The sequence below is a fragment of the Hetaerina americana genome, unplaced genomic scaffold (genome assembly GCF_022747635.1).
Source record: "Hetaerina americana unplaced genomic scaffold, ioHetAmer1.1.p SCAF_45, whole genome shotgun sequence".
Lineage (NCBI taxonomy): Eukaryota > Metazoa > Arthropoda > Insecta > Odonata > Calopterygidae > Hetaerina > Hetaerina americana.
In genome coordinates this window covers 2,503,759-2,527,840 of record NW_027287041.1, presented here as the reverse complement: position 1 = coordinate 2,527,840, position 24,082 = coordinate 2,503,759, and the positions used below count along the sequence as shown (strand labels likewise).

The window sequence follows — 24,082 nt, the reverse complement described above, 5'->3', positions numbered from 1 at the left end:
TCCACTAAACTTGTGTACAGGGTTTCGTTCCAATTTCTGCGTGTCCTTTAAAGTTTCTCGTGTGATTGTCTGCGTGTCTGTGCTGACGCAAGTGCGTGTTTGCGTGTGTATGGTTGTAGTTCGCGTACCTTTTGCCTGTGCTGATCTTTTTCAAGTGAACTGAAATCTTTCTACGTCAACTTTCATCTCTCCATTTCATCCATCTCCGCGTTTCTTCCGCGGGCCTGCTTGTTCTTTTCATACCACATTTGTTTTTCCTCCGCAAAGACTCCTTGTACCATAACTCTGTTAATATTACTCATTTTGTGCATTTATGTGAAGTCTTGTGACATCTGTGAGTGATAAAATCTGATTAATACCATGGTTATCTCGGTATATTTGGAATAGCAGATGGTTTTGGTGGGTTCTACAGTACCGGGGATCAGTTTGACGACTGTCTGGTTGTGGTATGGTATCTTGTTTTGATGTTTGTAAATTAAGTTGAATCAATTTTTGGTAAAACTATTTGGTTTTTCCTCTTATGATAAACGCAAAAAGTGTCTTTTTCTATCAGATGAGTATTTTCCGTGTGCTTTTTAAATGTTTACCGTGCGAGTCTTGAATGTACGGAGAGATGGTATGTAAGGGAAAGCGAATGAGGTCTTAAATCTTCTTTGTAAGTGTGTATCTAATTGTGTGGGACATCTTTTGGACAAGTGTTCTGGTCAGGATGTCAAAAAGTGTATGTAAGAGTTCTCGTGTGTGTGTCTGTGTGTGTATATATATATATGAAAGAGTCATAGTCTCATGCCAAACTGTTCTTAAACTCACTGATGTGAATGAGTTCGGCATATATTTAGCGGCACAGGTCGTGCCGTATGTCTTTGTTTTGTGGTATCAAAATCATTCCCAAAGGGAGAGAATTACTTAATTTTTTAATCGCCAAGCCCTTGTAAACATTTCGCAACGCAGGAATTTTGTAGAAATAGATGCTTTAATATTCAAACCGTAGATTAAAAGTTCTTTGAATTAAAGTTAACTTTTTAATTGGATTTTTCTTCAAAAAATTTTATAATCCTTCAAGCAGGCGTTAATATATGGCATTAGGAGGTGCCGTGATTGGTTTTCCTGGCGTCGTCATGAACTACGGTTGGTTATATGGCTCTGGTATCACCAAAATGCTAACAAAAGTCAACTTAGATGATCTCTGTGTGAACTGATAATGTTTATTACATGAATGGCATGTTTAATTTCTAAATGATAGCATTTATATATTATAATGATACAAGCTAATCGCTCCAATTTAACAGGCTTATAAATTACATTAGCGAAATCCTGCAAATCTCTTTTGGGAGAACAAATTTGAATAGTTTAAATGCATAGAGAATGCAAATTTAAACGTTTTTGGATGAGTAATGTTAATGTCTGTGCTATTTCAAGCATTTAAATGCACAAATTGGATAGTTTTGAGTCTAAATCCGTTGATTTCTGATGTAATTACCATTAATTCATAAGTTTTTCCCTGCTAGACGTTGGTTTATTGTGTATGACCAGCTGTGAAGTACTGGGTGTCCTTCAGTTGAAAGTACGTAGTTAAAGATGTAACAGTATTGTCAGGATCTCAAGTTGGATATGGTAATTGAGGCTGTTCCGAGGATTAATCGGTAGCTGGTGTATAAGTGCATGGATTAATTGTTTTTGGTAGTTTTCCCGGTTGATTAAAGTAATAGGTTTTCATGAGGGAAGACATAATTGTTTTGATGCATACTTGTAATAGGTCTCATCACCTTTCGAAGGAGAATTTTCTACATTAAACATTGTAATAGTTGATCTAACTGCTGAGAGATTCAAGTATGTGTTATGATATTACAGAATTGGGGTGAAAAGAAAGATTTTTTGACTCTACTGAGCATAAGTGTCAACAAAAGGATTTGGTATAAACACGTCTCCAAATTATACAATTGTACCCTTAACCAATATCTCCTGAGATTTGTATATTAGGCCTGTGTCTTATGAAATATCAAGACCGCACTTCTTTAAGGATACCGGTACATTGTCGATAATTCAATTTGATTCATTTAAAAGTGATTGAATTGGGGATATAGGGTATATCCATCGTCAGGTTACGTACATTTGTGTGAATTGCATATTAATTAATTGAGTACATTGATATAGGCATTTTCAAGAGTGAATTTTATACCATCTGAACTCTTGTTAAGTGTGGTGTAGCCATGAGTTATTATATATAGATATAAAAAAAATATATATATATATATCAAAGTATAAAGCGATCTATCTCCTATGTTTTTGTGATTGATAAGAGTATATTGAAGATGATAATTTGCATACATAAGTTCAAATGTGTGTATAAACAAAATATATATGTATATATATTAAGTAATGCTCATATGTTTTGAGTCGAAGAAGGATTTTCATGTTGCTTTGAAGGTATGTACTGGAAGTCGGCCAATTATGTTTTTCTCTACAGAGTTTTGGTGGAAAAACTACTTAATCATTTTCAAAGTGTGTTTTAGTGAAGTACATCATGGGAAGTGGTATAGTTCGAAAGAAGATTCACTCTGTTTTGTCTGGAAGAGATTGTATCTGAAAGTTTGGTGAAGTTCTGTTAGATCTGATGGGAAGTGGACACAATGGTAAGATTTGAGTTTGGTTTTAAGCGTAAGGTGTTGAATACTCGAGAGATGTGCGTTGGAACTGTAGTATTTGTCTTCAAGCCAAGTGATTTCGTTTGGTAACATCATATTCGGAAGAACGTTGTGCCAAATTATTTGCGTACAAAGTAATTGTAGGTAATTAAATCATGTTTGTCGAAGGTTGTAAACTTTTACAAATTGCAGATTTGTTCTCAGAAAAGTGTATAGCAGGTATATAAAAAAAGATTCTACGATAGATTCATACATCTATCTGTTTAAATAGTTTAATTAAAAAGCTGTTTTGTATCTATATTAGCGTAGAAATCATTTTTGCAAGCGAAACTCTATTTATCCAAAAGGTGAAACCTGCCATTTATTCACTGTTGAATGTGCTTTCAATGAATTAATTGTCAGAGCAACTCGTTCTAATTAAAATGATATGCAAATTTCTTGTTTATTTTTTTTTAATTGTTCATATCTCACTTTTTTTAAATTTTTATTGATATATATCTATATATCTAATTTTCGATTCATTTTTAATGTTCTTCTTGAGTTCTGCACAGTTTTGTACACTATAGCGATTTAATTCCGAATAATACCTTTCGTTTCTGTTAATGTATTTGTGTCATTTGCTTTGGAGAGGATATTTGAATTTTGTACTTTATATCTTTGTCAATAAAACTTTTAACTTGTATTATCTATGGTGTTTTGTTTTGTGCGTGTATTTTAGCTTCTTGGTGGAAGGTGCAAATTTTGTGTAAACATTTACATCTGTATGTGTTTTTATACTCTCATGTATGTACAGGTATATGAATATATATATAATATAATATGTATATATATATAAATCACTTTTTGAAAGTCTCACGGACGTGAATAATAATGTATAACACTTAGCACTAGTGGACATAGACAAAAACACAGAAACACAAAAAAAGAGACTATTTTTCAAATTTTCGGTGGTCGTGACCACCTTTAACAAGGAAGAGAGGGACCATCGTATGGTGTATCCATCATAGCATCCCTTACACCCTCTGTTCCTCCACTATAAGTCAAGACATTAGAGCAATCCTTCATCTGGCTCTTGGAGTCGTGGAATTGGCCAGGAATCAATATTAGGCATTAATTACCCTGCTCCAATTATATTTTCATCCCCCTTCCGCCCCCATCACCTACATTTTCCCCACCCTTCTAACGCTGCCCCTCCAAACCTGTCCCTTTGGAATTCTCTCCCCACATTCCCCTCCCATCCATTGCTCCCGTCCTCTTATTCCCTTCAGTTCCGTCCCTCTCTACCTTGATAAAGGTGGCCACAAGCACTGAAAATTCAAAAAATAGTCTTTTTTTGTGTCCACTAGTGCTAAGTGTTTTATAAATATATATATGTATATATATAAACAACATATGTATATAATTATATATATATATAAACGATTGCGCCATAGTAACACAGAAGTGTTGAATAAGAAACTTGGACAGCAACAAACAACATAAGAACACAAAAAAAGAACAAGTTATTTCTTCATCGTTTCGACGGAATTTAGGTCTCCCACAGAATTCCTCACCTCCCGTATCCCAACAGTCAGTACTGCTGTTTCTTCTGAGGAAGACTGAGCTAAATTCGATCGAAATTATTGAGAAATAATGCGTGATTGATCTTTTCATGTGTACTTATATTGTTTGCATATATATATATATATACACACACACACACATATATATATACATATTTGGGTCGCTCTAGTCCTGGGGTATACATAAAACAAACTTTGACAGCATAAAAAAATATAACAGCACATAAAAAGATCACTAACAAGTTATCTCATGATCATTACGGCAAAATTCAGCTCCGTCTTCATCGGAAGAAATACAAGTAATGATTACTTCTATTTCTTCCGATGAAGACGGAGTTGAATTCCGTCGAAATGATCAAGATATAACTTGTTAGTGATCTTTTTATGTGCTCTTATATTTTTTGTTGCTGTCAAAGCTTGTCATATATATATATATATATTTATTTATTTATTTATATATATATTTATATATATTTATTTATATATATATTTATATATATATATAGTCCGGGGGGTAGAGCGTTGGACTGCCGACTGGAGGGTCCCGGGTTCGATTCCCGGGGAAGTCACTCTCGGCATCACCAGCTCTACCCACGCTATGTGATTTTGTGGGTACCAGATGTCTTCCTGGGAAACCGTAACTGGCAGTGTATTAAGGAACTGACCCCTGCACCCCGATGTGTATTTCACAATGCCGTATAGGGCTTAGTGCTGAGTGAACTTTACCATCACCGATGCAAAACCGACCTTTGGGTTGATTACTGTGTCTATGGTTTTATGGTATGTATATATGTATATGTGGGGATGTGGTATTCCAGGGATAGAGTATTGGATTACGGATTAAAGGGCCCGGGTTCGATTTCTGGGTACCTGGTAAACACTTATTGACTCAGGTGAAGTAACTGGCCCTACTTAAAACACTTATCTGTGAATTTCACCGAATGCCGTCACAAGGAGTCAGTGAAGGACGTCACTTTAGACCCTAACAAAGATTTTATTTGATTTTTATGGATGTGAAAAAAATATTACACGTACTAGTGACATGTCACAGGAACGGGTCACAAGATGTTTGTCACCATTAATCAGGGCACTAGGGAACTGTTTCGGCACGATTATCCTGTTGTAATGTGTTTGTTATTTCCACCAATTTGAGTGCATTTTCGCATAATTAATAATGGGAATGGAATTTGTAATATATTTTTATTGTTTAGAGTGACTTGTGGATTAATTTTCATATTTCCTTCTATTGACGCTATCCAATGGTTTGTTTAGAATCTTTTAAATGTAAAACTGAATGTATTTGCTCATGAAAATAATATAATTTCCTCTTTGATTATGAGAAATAAAGTCACCGTTTTCCAATTCACCATTACCGCGGAAGGTCTCCTTAATGATTACGTCAAATTTCGATTGACCTGACGTAATTCAATATGGCCACCATGCGAATAATTTTTGCGCGTTTGTCCGTCAGAAATATCAATATTGTGTTTAATCAAAACACTAATGATCAAAGTGATGATTTGCCGCAAAATTTACATTATGAATCATCTTTTGACATAGTCTTCTACCACTGTCATCAATTAAATTATCGGTTTAAACATTTCTCCATCTTAAACTAGTATAAAACCTTTCTCTCTTGAATGTATGTCAAATGAATGTGCCTAAAATTAGATTCTCAATTTGTGTAAAAAGGCGAGGAACCACTAACCTCATTCTTGGTTCTATATCTAAGCCTCTTCCATTATTTAAATGGCGTACAAATCCATCTACAAAGCGTTGAAATCCATGCTAAAACTGGTTAATCGATTTTCTTGGGCGCATGCTCTCCACCATTACATACCAATGCATCTTTTTCTAGTCATATTTGCCCGGATTCACTAATTCAATGATTTTAATTCAATCCGAAAGCATTTACACTTACAGGTAAGCTCTGATTACGAGTCAATTCCAAAGGTGGTTAATGAAGAAACAACATACTCATGCAATGCGTTGATTTATGCCCAATAAGAATGATCATCGAGGAATATCTTCGAGTTATAGCGACTCTGAACCCTCATTAACCAAACACCGGAATTTGAATTATTCTCGCCAAAAAATGTGCGATCCGTACGAAGTCAGCTGTTTTTCGCAATGGTCATAATCAAGGTGGCGTATTTACCCGTCTCTACGGCAACGAGCATTGTAACAAATGAAGCCCTGCGCATTGAAATAAATTAAATATTTCAAGTATTCAGCTATTTATTCCTCTATAAGTGAATAATATGATAAAAAATATAATTATTAATCTCCTTTATAACTTTTTAAGCCGAATTAATCGGAATAAATTCCAAAATAAATATTTAACTATACAGAAAACAGTTGCGATACGATTATTATGTGGCCATAGTAACTAATATGTCGTATGTTGGAGATACTTCTTTACAATTATGCAGGCTGTGTTTGAGAAATACAACTGGATGTATCTCAATATTTCCGGATTATTACGTCGGAGAAAATGCAGAACTACCCAATATATTGAAAAGCTGTGTTGGAGTTAAGGTAAAGTGAGCACCAAAGTGTGTTTTCGTACTCTCATGCTTCCCGTCTTTGTTTATGCTATAAAATATCCTTCACCTTCTTTAGGTAATGATAAATCGGCTACTTTTGAAGCTGAGAATTTTCAAATAACTTATTAAGGTGATGCTATTCCTTTGGGGAAAACTTAGTGTGAGATGTTTGTTGTAGCTATTTGGTTTTTAAGGTATGTGCAATTGTGCATATTTGGTTGATGTTAATAGCACGTGTGGTTAGTCTTAATTAGGTTTTAAGAAATGTCAAGTTTAATAGTTTACAACGCTAATGTTCAAATCAAAAATTATAGAAAGTTCTAATTGCTACACACCAAACATTCTCAAATCAATGTGAAAAATATTTTCGTTTTTGCCAAATGCAGTTTTTGACTGAACATCTGTATGTTTCTCAAAATGCTATCGACTGTTTAATTTTGTGAAAATTGTTGTCACGTGAACCTAAAATACTGAATAGCGTGAAGACATAATTTTAAATAATAGCGAATGGCCTTGTGATATTAAATTATTTCGTTTTATAATTAAATCATCTTTCCAAAATAATTTGGTAAACTAATGAGTAGCAAAGCTGAATCTTCCAAATATTTAATGTTTGGCTGAAAAAAATTCACAAATGGTGCTGTTTTCATTAGTTTATTTCGCAATGACAGCTTTACACTTGAATCAACCTCAATAACGTCTGTTGGTTTTCAGACTTCGGCCATCATTTTCTTGGATTGTCGTAAATGTGTGGGAATCACAATGTCAAATGATTCTGATTCGAAAAATATCAGGATTTATCCCATGAGACATTTCTTTAATGGCAGTTTTTATCTTTGTGTGATCTGGTTTAGTTTCTTATGTAGGTATCTGTTGTTTCTATGTTAGGCGACTGTATGATTATTAATAAAATGTTATATATATATATATATATATATATATAAATGTAATATATATAAATATAAATAAATAGTTAAAGTGTATAGTAACTATATGTATGGGTGTACGTGTATATATATATACATTATATATATATATATATATATATATATATATATATATATATATATATATATATATATATATATATATATATATGTGACATTTTACGGCAGAATAAAATGGAAAACAAAAATATAAATAGAGAGCACGTCAAAGAGGACCCTCGCCTTTCAGATAGGTTAGGCGTTCGGCCTTCTCAAAGGCATTCCTCAGATCTAATGAGTCCGACTTAAAGAAGACCGAATAATCCGGACTAGCGCGCGTTTCCTCATAATCAGATTACCTCGCCGGGTTAAACGAAATCTTCCCCGTTAGACTCCTCAGAAACATTAAACTTATAGCCACAATATCGTATAAACAGTTGATCTTTGGGGTACCAGAAGAAGAATCTAGAACTATTATTCGAAATACTATTAAGCCTGATGCGATAACAATTTCAAGAAAAGCGGCTCTTTTGATTGTACTTCGCACTTGTACGTGACATCTCAGCCATTATGAGGTTGTGACTGTTTACTAGATGCCTATAGCTTTCAAGAACGTCAATCGTGACTTCCAGTGGAACTACGACATGGCGGGAAATTCAAAATGAAATTTGTCGGGAGATAACCGTCGCAACCTGTGTGTGTGTGCATACACACACACACACACACACACACACACACACACACACACACACACACATATATATATATATATATATATATATATATATATATATATATATATATATATATATATATATATATATATATGCTTTCGTAGACGTAACACGGAAGTGCCGAATAGTACAATACACAGTAACACACAATATAGAAACACAAAAAAAGGAAGAACTATATATATATATATATATATATATATATATATATGTGTGTGTGTTTGTGTGTGTTGAGCCGGGAACAATTGATTATTTCTTCATACTTTTGACGGAAGTTATCTCCATCTTCCTCAGAAAAATCGACTGTACTGCCTGCCCTTATATAGTTCTATATGATAGTAATGCCTGCTATATATTATATTTATAATAAAGTAACAATTTATATTATTTAAGTAAAGGAATATGTATAAATATATACACCATGAACTCGGTGATTAACCCGAAAGTTAGTTTGGTCGGTGGATCTGAGGGTGCCCAGATAGTCTTGCTCGGGAATCGAACCCGGGCCCATTCTCGGTAGTCAGTAGTCAAACGCTCTATCCCTGGACTACCGCGTACATGGTTATTCAATTGCAATATCCAGATCTAATCCTCTAATCTCAAAAATTATGTTTTTTTATTTAAATGTTTACTCTTACCTGTTAGAATATGACTTACTAAGGGATGATCTGGTTGTTGTCGTATTTCAAATTAATCCTTAAAGAAATCGAATGAGATTTCGCATTACTAAACCCAGTATTTGTGGTTTATAAATCTACAATAGACTACGCAGTGTGTTTGTTGTATTTTTTAATGGGTTTTGACAGAACGGATTATGTTATTGTTCCGGCGTACAATGTAATTATATTCATGTGTTTTTACTATTAGTATGGTGATTTGAGATTTTGGAATTTGATATTTTTGCGCGAAAATTTGGCTTTTATTATCTGCCGAATTTTCCGGCATGCGTCATTAATTCCATTAGAATACCTTTATTCGTGTTTCTGCCAGGATATTAATAATATATTTCCACTGCTGTAATCGATGGCATCACCGAAGAAAACATTTTGCCTACTTTCACCGAGCAATAGTAATATATTCAATCATATCTTCAATATATTAGACTGTGCAATCTGTTGTCAAGCGATTTGTTTGTTTTTCTTGTTACTAAGACGACAATAAATATTGTTACCACATCAGTAGTGTACGTTTTACGTTATTTGGATAAACTCGCGTTGAAATTCTGTTCTGTTTATCACCAGTCATAACAGGAAGAGGATTTGTTATATATATATATATATATATATATATATATATATATATATATATATATATATATATATATATATATATATGTGTGTGTGTGTGTGTGTGTGTGACAACATTGGTAACTTATTCGTGTCACGTAACTGGTCATCGGTGACCGAAGTTAATATGTTGGAACAATAAAGTCACCGTAACTTGTGGGCGTCATTTTTGCCACCAGGGTTAGTTCTCTGTAATGTTTATTTATGCCGCATATAAGTCTTTAAAGTGGGTTGGGCTGCTGCCCGGAGTGTCCCGGGTTCGATTCCCGGGCAAGTCTATGGGCATCTGCAGCTCCACCCAAGCTATGTGATTTTTCGGATAGTCCAGATCTTCCTGGGAAACCATAACCGGCACAGGGAAAGGAACTGGCCACCCTACCCTGATGTGTGAATTTTCACACGCCGTTAATAGGGCTTAGTACTGGGTGAACTCAACCATGACCCATACCAAACCGCGCCTCGGGTTGATTACCGTGTTTATGGTTTAAGTCTTCCAAGTATTTAAACGTGACCGGTAGTAGGTAGTAAGTATGCAATTTAAAGAAGCCATTACTATTTTCCACAGAATTAAGTACTTCGCGAAAGCTCTCATTGTGTCCATGATATCAATTTGCCGAATTAGAACAAAATATGTACCACTAGAGGGTAATCAATTATGTTCAGGACGGACTTTTACTTCGCTTTGTTAGTATCGGCGCTCAGTTGTTTTAAACAACCTTCAAGTTCTATGAAAATGACGCCTAAATGGCGATTGTTTCAAACCATGAATTGAGTAAAGCTGTTATAATTTAGAATTTTCTCAAGAAAATTACCCAATGGAAAAGAAAATCGTATTCAGCGATGTTTAAGATATATAATTCACCAGTTTCGCGGAAGGAAATCGCGAGGCTGCCAGGATTAAATCCATTAATAAATATTTTAAATCAAAGTTACGCTCTATTTGGGAAAAGTGGATGATGTCTGGTGTGAAATACTGCACAGAATCGGGAAGGATTATAAGAGTGTCATGTGAAGAAATAAGCCGTTGGATCCTGGAAAGTTGGTAGGGTGTCCGAGTGACTTGTGTACAAAATGTATTTGAAAAATCTTCAGGCAATATTTCAACGCCAGTGCTAGAAGATGAGGAAAAGTTATCTTCGGAGAGTGAACTCGGTAATGTGCCTGAATCAATGCATTCTTAAATTCATTTAATTTTGATTCTGGTGAGGAATTTCATGGGTTCTACTGATCTACCCAGACTATCATCGTATATTTCTACGTATGTGTATATAATTCGACCTACTCTTACGTATACATGAACAACAATGAATTAAAATATAGAATTACTATGCATTAGAATGAATGAAGTGTATAAATTGCATGTTTCTTCTTTTTCTCGAGGGTTTATGATAACTGTAACACTACCAGATATGTATAAAATAGAATGCAATTAGAGAGGTATACTTCCGGACTAACTTATTTTTGCGAGGTTCTTTAAATTATTGTGTACTTAGGCACGTAAATATTTGATTTTTAAAATTTTCATTACACAACGGTCATCGCCATTTTTCCGATCGTCTGAACATTTTTGTATAGATAACGTAGACATCACAAATGCGCATGCGTAGACATGGCAGATACGTATTTCTCGAAATGTAATTATGAGTTATGTGCCGGTTTTAGTGCGATGTGACGTAATTGCGAATAGGTTCACTTCGTGGAAAATCTGAGAATTGAATTAAAACATATGGGATGGAAAATTCCGCGATTATATTTTGTTGGAAGCATTTAAATATCCGCGTTTAACATACCGTAGTTACCCATCGATAACTCGCGCGTTATCGCTTGCTGAGCTCAAAGAAAGAATAAAAATGACTTTGTGTTGCCACAGGAAAGAGTTAATTACTCTCCACTATTTTCACTACACTAAACCATCTTCTGGACTGATTACAAGAAATCCAATTACAAGACTGGTCCAAGTATCGTATTTTCCTATCGATAACGCGCGCGTTATGTAAAGTATCAATTCAAAAATTCCAAATATTTACATGCCCATGTACGCAATAATTTATAGAAACTCTCAAAATTAATTCAGTCTGGAAGTACACCTCTCTAATTGCATTGTATTTTATACATATCTGGTACTGTTACAGTTATTTCATCTCCTAAATCCATGAGAAAAAGAAGAAACATGTAATTTATATGCTTCATTTATTCTAATACGTAGTACTTCTTTATTCTAATACACAGTATATCACGTATACGTAGAGTACGTCGTATTATATACACGTACGTATGAATAGGATAAGTAGATCGTTTGAATCCAAGAAATTCGTCACCAGAATCACAATTAAATGAATTATATAATGCATTTATTATCTCTTCAGGCACATTACCGAGTTCACTCTCCGAGGTTAACTCTTCCCCTTCTTCTAGCACTGGCGTTGAAATATTGCCTGAAGCTTTTTCAAGTACATTTTTTACACAAGTCCCTCTTGACACCCTACCAAACGTTCCAAAATACACCGGCTTATTTCTTCGTTAGACACTCTTTTAATCCTTCCCGATTCTGTGTAGTCATTAATACCAGACATCATCCACTTTTCCCAAATAGAACGTAACCTTGATGTAAAAGATTTATTTATGGATTTAATCCTGGCAGCCTCGCGATTTCCTTCCGCAAAATTGGTGACTTATATAGATTAAACATCGCTGTCTACGATTTTCTTTTCCATTGAGGAAATTTTCTTGAGAAAATTCTAAATTACAAAAGCTTAACCCAATTCATGGTTTGAAAGAATCGCCATACAAGCGGCACTTTCGTGGAACTTGGGGAGTGTCTAAAACAGCTGAGCGCCGATACCAACAAAGCAAACAGAATAAGACAATTCTATTTCATTAATTTCCTTATTTGTTTAAATATTTGATTTCCTGCCGGTTACTATATTTCGCATAGAAAAGGGCACACAATCCTATGTCTCGTTTTGAATCACGAATCATAGCGAAAAAGCAATAAGGCGGCATAAATAATTGGTAGGCTTGTAAATATTGTTTCTTTTCTGACCCTTCCGTTGTTTGGGGTATTTCAATCACCTAGCCTTAATCTTCTGTGTGCTTACGGTAGTGTGTGTGTGTGTGTGTGTGTGTGTGTGTGTGTGTGTGTATATATATATATATATATAAATATATATATATATATATATATAAATATATATATATATATATATATATATATATATATATATATATATATATATATATATATATATATAAACCATAAACAGAGTAATCAACCCGAAGGTCGGTTTAGTAGGTGATGGTAGAGTTCACCCAGTACTAAGCCGGAAGGCGTGTGAAATTCACACATCAGGGTAGGGGGGCCAGTTCCTTTCCCTGTGCCGGTTATGGTTTCCCAGGAAGATCTGGTACCCGAAAAATCACTTTAGCTTGGGTGGAGCTGCAGGTGCCCAGAGTGCCTTGCCTGGGAGTCGAACCCGGGACCCTCTGGTCAGCAGTCCAACGCTCTACCCTCTGGACTACCGCGACCCTATATATATATATATATATATATATATATATATATATATATATATATATATATATATATATATATATATATATATATATATATATAAATTGTATGTGTATTCAGATTCGCGGTATCTATAGACGTTCCAGATAACTATGAAGCTCTCGACGTGCGGTATCTGTACAAATTCATGATAGCCTCGAAGTTCTGCATGCGCGTTATACATAAGGCGCGCGTTATCGAAGGGAAACTACGGTCATAGTGTGCATTATACGAGGCATGCTCATGAAGTAAGGGCCGTTTGATCAAAGGAAAAAATATACTCATATGAAACACATTTAATTGGCTGCACTTTTAGTTAGCTACAAACCTTCAATTCACTCTTCTACATAATCGCCGTTTACTTCTAATTATTTTTCCTACCGCACCACCAGCTTCTTATAACCCCTCTGAGCATAGCAGCTCACCGCCTGAGAGAGTTGACAAACCACTGACATTAACGCCGTTCTTGAGTTCTCCTACGGTTTCGAAACTTTGCCCACCAAGCCACTGTTTTAAGTGCAAGAAGAGGAAGTAGTCGCTAGGTACAAGGTCAGGACTGTACGGCGGGAGGTCTAAAACTCTCGTCCACTGGACATTCTTTGTGCTCTTTGTGTGGTGGTCGGTTTAGCATTCTCGGTACTCCCACCTGGTACTTAATTTGTGGTATCCGAGGTTTTCCATGACAATATTGTAGACAGTAGTCGGTCCAATTTGAGGAAATTGTCCATCCAGGTCATTATTAATAGTCAATTGACGATAACATTGCAGTTTTTGTTCCACTTGCGAAACAATTTCACCGTTCAGAATACTGGTCCAGCCACTTTGGCTCTTCGTAAATTGACATTTGTTCGTAATATTTTTAATATCACGACACCATTGTCTCTGACCTTTCCTTCACTCTCATAACTAACTGTAGTTCAATAAACTAGGGTCCATAAATCCCGATGAATTTCATTTGCATCCGAAAATCCTTTGGCATTACAAGAATCGTATGACAGAACAATGCACTTCACAACTGGCGGGAAGATGAACAATTGTGTCACGGACTTTGTTGTGTTTGCATGCACAGGGACAAGCAAATGACTTCTGTACCAAAACAAATGCTGCTATAGCTTCTCAATGAATCGGTAGATGACACTACAGGAGTAAAACTGTGTTCTGAAGCACCAATTGTTTTTAAATATAAGCAAACGGCCCTTACTTTAAGAATATGCCTCGTAAAACTTACTAATGGTTTAATAATGTCTGGATAGATTCAATAGTTAGTTAACATGGACGTCATTAAACCTCACCGCAAAGCAGAACTTGTGAATGCTGCCTCAAGTACAGTATGGGCATGGCGTACTTGCCAAAGGATGGTAGAGGGTCTGTCTAAAAAATAATGGGAAAGCAACATAACCCATTTTAGTTTTCTGTGGGAATTTACAATACGCGGGTTGCTGCTAGACTGGACCAATGTTCGACGTTCAAATCACGAATTCATGATGCCACTTTCCCAAGAGCAATGATATGTGATTATACTGTGCATTAAGCTGATAAAATTAATGTGGAGATAAAGACCATGGTTCAGGATGCTTATATGGAGATGGAGAAATGTCCCAAAGCTATGGTTTTGTGCTTAAACATGTAATGGATGTCTCTGGAAGGCTGGAGAGGAGTTTTGCGATGAGTAACAATGCCATTAACAACACAGCAGTCTGTGAATCTTTGTTAAGAAGGCAGAAATACATAAATGCCACAATATTTGACTCAGAATGACTCCTAACTTGACCTGTGGCATTTGTGTTTGGAATAAATCATTTCTTTGCGTTGAGTTCTCTCATAAATGCGAGTTCTTGCACATTAAAGTGCTAATATCTTCGTGTTTCCCATCCATATACTTCATCCTAGGTCTTCAATCTATTCTCGAACGCTGCTAATGTTCACCACAGTTAAGATTCACAAGCAATCTCCACGCCTTATCACGTGTACTTCTAGCCTACTGCTTCTACTTTGGTCAAGTTTGTACCCTTCCCTTGCTCTGTTGACGTGTTCTTCATTGCTTGTTCATCCAGAGTATCATAAACACAGCCATGGCAACATTAAGGCATTCAAATGTCCTTTCCTTTTCTTGAGAATAGCCCCAGGATTAACCCTCGACAGCACTACAACTAACACAAAGGCTCGTATGGTGTGGAGACCATGACAATGGTTGAGGATGCTTATACGGAGATGGAGAAATGGCCCAAAGTGATGATTTTCTTCTTCTGCAAGTCAGGACATGTCTTCAGGAGGGTTGAGAGGAGGTTGACAATGAGTTATAATGCCCTGGACATCCATCAAGGACACAACAGTGTGATGAAAACATCCAGAAAGTGAGACACATGCTCAAATTCCGATTGACGCCCAAGTGTCAGCAGATGTGATAGCAGAAGGAGAGTGCTGCAGTATTCAGAAAACCACAGTGAATTGCGGTATTCTTACAGACCATTATAGCCGATGAGAAAGGTTCGAGCCAGGATGATCCCCAAGGTGTTTGAGTAGGACGGCTAGTGTGTCAATCTTGGCTTTGACCTCTTGGACCACTGCCAAAGTGACCCGAATTTCAATCAGAATAGGTGGTCACTGGTGACGAAACATTGGTCTTCGAGTAAGACCCCTTTTGAGTACCATTTTGAACCAGTGGATTACGTCAAAGAGGCCGTGAGGAGGTGCCTGGACTAGATTCCCATCCCGACGCCTTCGAGGAAGCGTACCAGAAGGGTGTCCGAGGTGCTGACATTGTTGCTTTGAAGCACAAAGGGGGTAGTATCGAAGATTGTTAGCAATGCGTTCTTTAATCTGCGATACATTTCCCCTCCACCCAGATTAATTCTGCTTATTAGAAGTACAGGAATTTGGGTATATCTTTCTTGATTAATCCTTGTTCCTTTTAATTTTGGAGTATGGTTAACTTCACGTAGAGTAATGAGGGGAAGGGGAACCCAGAAGGTTAAAAGAGTACAAGACTGTGTCCAAGTGCAGATGGGTGACACGAATAATCCATTGCCAATATAACATTGTGATTAAAAATGTGCAGAAATTGATTGACATTGTGATTTAAAATGTGCAGAAAGTGAGACCCATGCAGTGATCTTGTTGGTTAATTGGTTAATACTTAAAACCTATTGTATAGCTACTACTTTTCCATATCTGAGTCACCAAGAACTTTTTTAACAGTAGTGGGAATAAGTTGTTGTAGGGTTGATTTGAAACTGGGAAGGGAATGACAGCTCTAATCTAAGTACCCATGTTAGAAATAAAGAAACCATTTTTATAAACACAATTTTTTTAATTTTTCAACATAGTCCGCTTTTAGAAAGAAAATACACTCCTCCCAACGTTCCGGCCATTTTTTTTAACCCCTCCAAAAGAATAGGATTTGTCCAACTCTCTCCAAAATACGCCTCTGTATCTTGGCGATAACTTTTATCCCACGGTATGAATATTAAACCATCTATTTCTACAAAATTCCTGCGTTGCGAAATGCTTACCAGGGCTCGGTGATTAAAAATTAAGTAATTCTCTCCCTTTGGGAATGATTTTGATACCACAAAACAAAGACATATGGCACGACCTGTGCCGCTAAATATATGCCGAATTCAACCACAATTGAGAGTTTAAGAACAGTTCGGCATGAGACTATGACTCTTTCACATATATATACACACACAGGCACACACAAGACTACTCTTACATACACTTTTTGAGATCCTGACCAGAACACTTGCCCAAAAGATGTCCCACACAATTAGATACACACTTACAAAGAATATTTAAGACCTCATTCGCTTTCCCTTACATACCATCTCTCCGTACATTCAAGACTCGCACGGTAAACATTTAAAAAGCACACAGAAAATACTCATCTGATAGAAAAAGACACTTTTTGCGTTTATCATAAGAGGAAAAACCAAATAGTTTTAGCAAAAATTGATTCAACTTAATTTACAAACATCAAAACAAGATACCATACCACAACCAGACAGTCGTCAAACTGATCCCCGATACTGTAAAACCCACCAAAACCATCTTCTATTCCAAATATACCGAGATAACCATGGTATTAATCAGATTTTATCACTCACAGATGTCACAAGACTTCACATAAATGCACAAAATGAGTAATATTAACAGAGTTATGGTACAAGGAGTCTTTGCGGAGGAAAAACAAATGTGGTATGAAAAGAACAAGCAGGCCCGCGGAAGAAACGAGGAAATGGACATGGAGAGATGAATGTTGACGTAGAAAGATTTCAGTTCAGTTGAAAACGATCAGCACAGGCAAAGGGTATGCAAACTACAACCATACACACGCAAACACGCAGTTGCGCCAGCACAGAGACGCAGACAATCACACGAGAAACTTTTAAGACACGCAGAAATTGGAACGAAACCCTGTACACAAGTTTAGTGGAGTTTAATGAGATTTTTTAAGGAGACTAATTAGTCAGAGAGACAGCATTGCTCCGGAAATGGATTCTGCTGATATCTGATATATATATATATATATATATATATATATATATATATATATATTTATAAGTGGTGCTGAGTTGATATTTTCATTTCATCAGAAGGATTAAGAAGTCTGAAAGAATCGTTTTTCTTTATTATACATCTCTCATTTTTCTCTCCGTCTTGAATGGCTTATTCCACTTTCTTCCCCCACCTATACAATCGCTCCGTACGTCGAAACATAAGAGAGAGGTGTTACAGCAGAGCGATCAGAGGGAGAAGAAGATCGGAGGACTGTTAGACTGTCTCATATTCCCTTCTTATAGAACGCGCAAGGCAGCAAGAGAACAACACGCCGACAACCTGGAAAGAGACAAAACAATTAAATGAATCAACATACAACAGCCACTTCCACACGTCGACGCAAACTTATTTTAAGATTGACAAAGTACTGAGGACACGCGATTAGAGTAATGTCAAAGGCCTACGTGTTCTGCCCAATAAATATGTGAACTTAGGTGTTGGACTACTGACTGAAGAGGGCCCGGGTTCGATTCTCGGGCAAGTCTCTCTGTGCACCCTCAGTTCGAACCAACCAAACAAATCTTCAGGGTTACCACTGTGTTTATGGTGTACATAGTACGTACATATTTGTTTCATTACCGGTAATGTATATTTTTACTTTATTATATGTGTACAAGGTCTACAATTGAATAAATGTGTGAACTGATATTTCAGTTCACTTGAAAATGATCAGCACAGTCAAAAGGTACGCAAACGACAACCATACACATGCAAACACGCACTTGCGTCTGCTCAAACACGCAGACAATCACCCGAGAAAGTTGTACGGACACACAAAAATTAGAACCAAGCCTTGGACACAAGTTTAGTGGAGTTTATTACCATGGTTGCCATTATTTACAGTAATTATGCCAGAAATAATTGTGTTTATATGTCATGTAACTTATGACTTCTGTTCGATTGACGAACAGGTCCAGAGGAGAGATGCCTTCACGCGAATGATTTGCAGTTCATGCCACAAGATGGTGCTGAAGTTCCATGGCTTCAAATCCATGTGCTTGGAGTCGCAGTGGCGGTTGTGGAACATGCCAAAGAGTACCGCAGCCGGGCCCAGAGATCCACTAGAGGGTCTAGGAGGGAATGAGACCACGCAGGAGGTACCAATTTTGGACCAAACCGTGGATCCATCAGGGAATAACAAGGTAAGCATATACTATATTATATATATATATATATATATATATATATATATATATATATATATATAATTAATATTATAAGGTAATCTACCGGTTAAGGTAGGTTTTTGGATGGACATAATTACTAATTAAATAATTTGTGACCCCTAGAAAAACACAACATCCTACTCTACATCAGGTCCCTCTTCATCTCTGAGTACTTTCTTCCTCCCTTCATCCCGTCCAACATCCCTATCCTGTTCCTTCCCTTTCCTCGTTTGCCTAACATTCTCCCCTCTATTACAGTCTTCAACATCCTGCTGCCGGTCAATACCCCCTTCATCCACTTTCACCTAGAGTTCACCCAGTACTAAGCCTTATACGGCGTGTGAAATTTACACATCAGGTTAGGAGGGCCAGTTCCTTTCCCTGTGCTGGTTATGGTTTCCCAGGGAGATCTTGTACCCGAAAAAAATCACTCCCCAGAGTGCCTTGCCCGGGAATCGAACCCGAGACCCTCCGGTCAGAGTTCCAACGCTCTACTCATTGGACTACCGCGACCCATATATATATATATATATATATATATATATATATATATACATTCAAACACGAAATCCCACCAAACGGCAAATAAATACTCATATATACAGAAACAGATATAAGGAAAAGGGATAGGAACACACATAAAAGACGAATGCAATAGAGGTGGGGAAGGCGGAATCAAACGGATCACAAGAGTAAAAATATTTCCTTGACCGGGACTCGAACACCGGATCTTTCCCCTTGCCGGGCGGATGCTCTTAACCACGCATATATATATATATATATATATATATATATATATATATATATATATATATATATATATATATATATCATATCAAAATATCATATAAAATAAAAAAGGGTCCCGGGTTCGATTCCCTGGCAAGACACTCTGGGCACCTGCAGCTCCACCCAAACGAACCTTCCTGGAGAACCATAACCGGCACAGTGTATTAAGGCACTGGCCCCCCCTTAATACCCTGATTTGTGAATTTCACACGCCATAGAGTATAGGGCTTAGTACTGGGTAAACTCTACCATCACCCATACCAAACCGACCTTCCAGGGTTGATTACTGTGTTTATGGTTTACATGTACAAGTAGTGGTGGTATCTGTCAAGAGAGTAACATTACCCTAATGTAATCACCCCCTGTTCAGCTGTGTAATGATCGCCTTTAACCTTGTTATCCTGAATTGATGGATGACACGCACACTCTTAAAACAGTGCTGTTCATATATTCGCAAATGCTGCTACATTAGTGGTGTTTAGAGATGTGATACATTAGGGTGCCTTGTCTTATTATGGATAACTCTTCCGACTACACTGCAAAGATAATAGTCGAGGGGGGCTTTCACGACGACTGGGCTAGTATTTTCTACATCTACATCAATGACCTGCAAGCCACCAAAAAGGTGTGTGGCAGGGTGTGCAGCAAAAGGAGGAAAGGGTAAGTGGATGATGGGGTTAGGGTTTTACAAATGGATGGGGAAAGGTAAGGGGAACCTACAAAACAAATATATAAATATACTAGTATAACCATGCGCAGTCCCTGCCTTGTAGCTTAAGACTTATTGTGTCAAGCTGACTCTTGGGGGATTTCGATTACAAGCATTCTGGTCTCTTATTGTTCTTAGAAAAAATGGCATTTTAAACCTGTCAGTCTTGCAAATCTATCTCTCTTTAATCTTATATTCATGATCCCTCCGCCCGCAATACGTTGGGGTTTCCATTATGTTCTTGATGTCATCGGAAAAGGACCCATCATACCGAAATCATCACGTTAAAATTGTAATTATGGTCCAAATTCGTCGAATAAAGAGGTAGGAAGAAGCCTAGTCAACATAGAACAGGCAACGGATAGAATATTACTAGTAGAGATAAAAGCAGAACTGACGAACTTGGTCATTGTTCAGGTATACATGCCACCGAGAAACCATACGGAGGAAGAGGTCGATAGGATATACGATCAATTAGAGGATATAATCGCGTGTGTTCCTGCTTCATATATATATGTATATAACCATGCACAGTCCCCACCTTGTAGGTTAATACTTATTGTGTCGAGCCGGCTAGTGGGGGATTTTAATTACAAGCATTCTGGTCTCTTATTGTTCTTGGAAAGAATGGCATTTTTAACCTGTTAGTCTTGCAAATCTGTCTCTCTAATCTTATATTCATGACCCCTCTGCTCGTAATACGTTGGGGTTCGTATTATGTCCTTGATGTCATTTGGAAAAGGATCCATCTTTAAATGTTTTTAATAAGTTTAATCTATATTGTAAACGCTGCTGTGTAAAGGGAATCCCAGCCTAAATATTCTAGCCAAAGTAGTTATGCTACTGCGTTGGTCATAACAATGTTTGAGGCAAATCTAAACCCTTACTCTGATGAACTTGATCCAATTCCGAAATTAAATTTATCTCTTGAGGATCCAATATATACTGGCAGCATACGATACTCTAGTTGGGGCCTGACTGAGGGCAAGAACACATTGTTCCTTTCTCTTTTTCGTCACATTTACCCAGCACTCTTTTTACAAATCCCAATTTTTTATCAGCACGACCGCATATATTTCTCGTGCTATGTGCTTTCCCCAGGACAGATCGTGAGAAGTAATTGTTACACCCCAAGTATTTAAAAGGAATCTACCCTCGGGATTTCTGTTTGTTTCACATTTTGTATCTAAATGGGGGGGGTGTTACTCTTTTCCCAAAAATGTATTACTCCACATTCTTTCAAATATTAATTCCAATTGCCATAATTATTTGGAAGTGGGGACCAGGACTCCTACTGACCAGAACACGTCAATAATTTTATCTCTGGGAGAGTCAGTTTTTAAGATTAAACGACTTGTAATGAGCTGGTGCACCACCCTGTTTCAAAAAAGAGTCATTGTCTCCCCCCGAGGGCAACAGTTAACACTCAAGGTGTCACGACATTCTTCGGCAAAATTTTGCAAAAAATTGCAAAATTCCCCTGAAATCAGCACCAGAACGTTTTCGCAAATGAGGTTTCTTCGCCAGGGTTAGCAAAACATTCTCCTGACACAGAAGCATTATACTTTTCACCACAATAGTATAATCAATAGATATGGGATACCCAGAGAATCAGAACTACTTATTTCGAAATATAACACCCAGTGGAAACACTTTCGACAATAGTAGCTCCTCAAATTGTGCTCCTTACTTGTATATACACACTTCTCTCGGCCATTTTGTGGTTATGACTGTTTACTAGATGCCCAAAGCCATCAAGAACGCCAATCGCAACCTCCAGTGGAACTTTGTGGTTAGACTGTTTACTAGATGCCCAAAGCCATCAAGAACGCCAATCGCAACCTCCAGTGGAACATTGTGGTTATGACTGTTTACTAGATGCCCAAAGCCATCAAGAACGCCAATCGCAACCTCCAGTTGAACTTTGTGGTTATTTCTGTTTACTAGATGCCCATAGCCATCAACAACGCAAATCACAACCTCCAGTGGAACTTTGTGGTTATTACTGTTTACTAGATGCCCAAAGCCATCAAGAACGTCAATCGCAACTTCCTGTGGAACTTTGTGGTTATTTCTGTTTACTAGATGCCAAAGGCCATCAAGAACGCCAATCGCAACCTCCAGTGGAACATTGTGGTTATGACTGTTTACTAGATGCCCAAAGCCATCAAGATTTCCAATCGCAACCTCCAGTGGAACTTTGTGGTTATGACTGTTTATTAGATGCCCATAGCCATCAAGAACGCCAATCGCAACATCCAGTGGAACTTTGTGGTTATGACTGTTTACTAGATGCCCAAAGCCATCTAGAATGCCAATCGCAACCTCCAGCGGAACTTTGTGGTTATGACTGTTTACTAGATGCCCATAGCCATCAAGAACAGATTTGATGTCCATAATATAGTTCTCACCGTACACTTCCATTAAATGGCAGGATGAGTTTTATATATACGAGGGTCATCCGGAAAGTAGTACCCGTTCGTGAAATAAAGACACAAAAGTAAATATTAACAAACATAAAAAATTTTATTTGAAAGAGGATACTTTAAACTACTTCTCAACATAATCTCCAAGCAAATTAAGGCATTTGTCATAACGTGTGACAAGTTTCTGTATTCCTGCTGCATAGTCCTTCGCCGCCAGCTCATTGAGATACGCGAGGGACCCATCTTGCACAAATTTTTGCATAATGCAGATGGTGTTTAACAATTTCATGAACAATTGTTCGAGAAACATTGGGAAAATGCTCACAGATGTCATCAATTGTGACGCGCCGATCGTTCCTCACGAATTCGTCAACTGAGCTCACCAGTTGGTCTGTAATGACAGACGGTCTCTCCGAACGCTCATCGTCGTGTGTGTTCCCCCTCCCCATGTTGAAGTTGCGACACCACCGCCGAACAGACGACTCGTCCATTACATTGTCTCCATACACCTCCTTTAATTGGCGATGAATATCACATGGGCGAACGTTTCTTGCATTGAGGAATTTAATCACTGCCCTCACTTCACAACTGGCGGCGTTCTCAATTTTTTTAAACATTGTAAACAATCACAGAAACAACACAGGCAATGCTAGCGTCACGCAACTTGGCTCAGAGAAGGCAGACAAGCCACTGAAGCTATCTGACCTCGTCCAGCGGCTACTCGCGTCGTCAGCACTTCATGCGGCACGAACGGGTACTACTTTCCGGATGACCCTCGTATGAAAAGCAGTAGTCACCGTTGGCTTCGGGACGTGGTGGGAGAAATGTACGACACTTTTATTAAAAAGCTGCTTACAAGGATGCAAAAAGTGATTGATCATCAAGGCGACTATTTAGAAAAATAGCTAAATGCTCAACCTTTCCAAAGATGTACGCAAAATTGAGAGAATTAATTTGGTTTTTCACAAAAAAAATAAGAGACCCTACTTTTCTAATTCCCCTCATAGAAAGGTTTCCTTAGTATAAGATCTGGCTTCCTCTCCCAGGCAGAATTAAAATCTTTCACCATTTTAGATGTAATTATTTTAAACAATTGCACCTAGCATATGTTTGTATCACCGCCTATTTCGAGTCCTCAATGCGATAACATTTCTTTTCCATCGCCGTTCCTTTGAAGGTTGCT

At 37.2% G+C, this 24,082-nt stretch overlaps 1 protein-coding gene across 1 annotated transcript in view; it reads left to right on the top strand.

Moving 5' to 3' along the window:
• The first annotated feature begins 6,646 nt into the window (after nucleotides 1–6,646).
• Nucleotides 6,647–24,082, top strand: part of LOC139693247 (uncharacterized) — a 42,941-nt gene continuing 25,505 nt past the window's right edge. Inside the window, exons 1-3 of the mRNA XM_071591353.1 lie at nucleotides 6,647–6,745; nucleotides 18,721–18,951; nucleotides 24,077–24,082. The exon at nucleotides 24,077–24,082 is cut by the window's right edge and continues 219 nt beyond it. Of these exons, the coding sequence (XP_071447454.1) occupies nucleotides 18,748–18,951; nucleotides 24,077–24,082 (210 nt within the window). The 5' untranslated portion in view covers nucleotides 6,647–6,745; nucleotides 18,721–18,747. The remainder of the gene's footprint in view (nucleotides 6,746–18,720; nucleotides 18,952–24,076) is intronic.